The sequence below is a fragment of the Perkinsus marinus genome, assembly GCF_000006405.1.
Source record: "Perkinsus marinus ATCC 50983 genomic scaffold scf_1104296953888, whole genome shotgun sequence".
Taxonomy (NCBI): Eukaryota; Perkinsozoa; order Perkinsida; family Perkinsidae; genus Perkinsus; species Perkinsus marinus.
This window is the reverse complement of record NW_003208320.1, coordinates 1-1,032: the sequence shown is the minus strand read 5'-3', so window position 1 is coordinate 1,032 and position 1,032 is coordinate 1. Positions and strand designations below refer to the sequence as shown.

The following is a 1,032-nucleotide window of genomic DNA, read 5'->3' as shown; positions in this document are numbered from 1 at the left end:
GGGAAGTGGCATAAATTTACTATTATTCGTAGCGCGCATGTCCCAAAGTTGGATCTAAGCGCTAAATGAATGAATGAGAGTAGTAGTAGTAGTAGTAGTAGTAGTAGTAGTAGTAGTGGTAGTAGTAGTAGTGGTAGTAGTAGTAGCTAGTGCAGGAGGTACCTCGGTCCTAACACTGGCCTTCGTCATGTCAGGGCATGCTCTCGTAATTTCGGCCTCGGTACCCGTCTACCTTGGGACAAGCGATGGGTCATCGAGAGTCTATCGGACTCTACTATTTACATGGCTTATTACACTATCGCCCATCTGCTGCAGGGAGGTGAGTACTCAATGTCTGGTCGGCCAGGGTAGTCTGTTAGTAGGCGTCCTTGACGGCTCTGGTAACCATCCTCTTGGCATTGATGCTGAGCAGATGACTGATGCTGTTTTCGATTATATCTTTGATCTTGCTTCTGAGCCCCCAGCTGATTGTGCCATTTCCCGGGAGAGTCTCGATAAACTGAAGAGAGAGTTCAACTACTGGTAAGCAGACGGATCTCGTTTACACTAGGATGATGCTTGATATTATAGGTACCCTATGAGTCTGAGGTGCAGTGGTAAGGATCTGATCCCGAATCACTTGACTATGTGCCTGTACAGTCATGCAGCTATCTGGGAAGACCGGTAGGTGTTTCGAGCTGTGATCATGGTGCTCTTCACCGCTTTGGCAGACCGGACCTTTGGCCTCAAGCCTTCTTCACCAATGGTCATGTGATGGTGGATGATGAGAAGATGTCGAAGTCTCGCGGTAACTTCCTCACGCTGGACCAGGCTTGCGGGGAGTTCTCGGCCGACGCGACTCGTCTGGCTTTGGCTGATGCTGGTGCGTGCATAATGGGAGGTGCATTGATAGTCATTCATTTTATGGTAGGTGATGGTCTTGAGAATGCTAACTTCAAGAGGAAGACGGCTAATGACAGTATTTTGTCTCTTACTACCTTCGATAATTGGGCCACTGAGGTCATGACCAGCTCTGAGGAGCTCGCCAAGGAG

At 48.8% G+C, this 1,032-nt stretch overlaps 1 protein-coding gene across 1 annotated transcript; it reads left to right on the top strand.

The window, feature by feature from the left end:
• Positions 1–282: 282 nt before the first annotated feature.
• Positions 283–999, top strand: Pmar_PMAR014388 (leucyl-tRNA synthetase, putative; the record flags this gene model as incomplete). The annotated part of the gene is made up of 5 exons (XM_002776200.1): positions 283–319; positions 363–522; positions 571–663; positions 711–862; positions 911–999. Coding segments are annotated over 5 exons (531 nt in total), but the record flags the coding sequence as incomplete, so codon positions are not given.
• Positions 1,000–1,032: the final 33 nt, after the last annotated feature.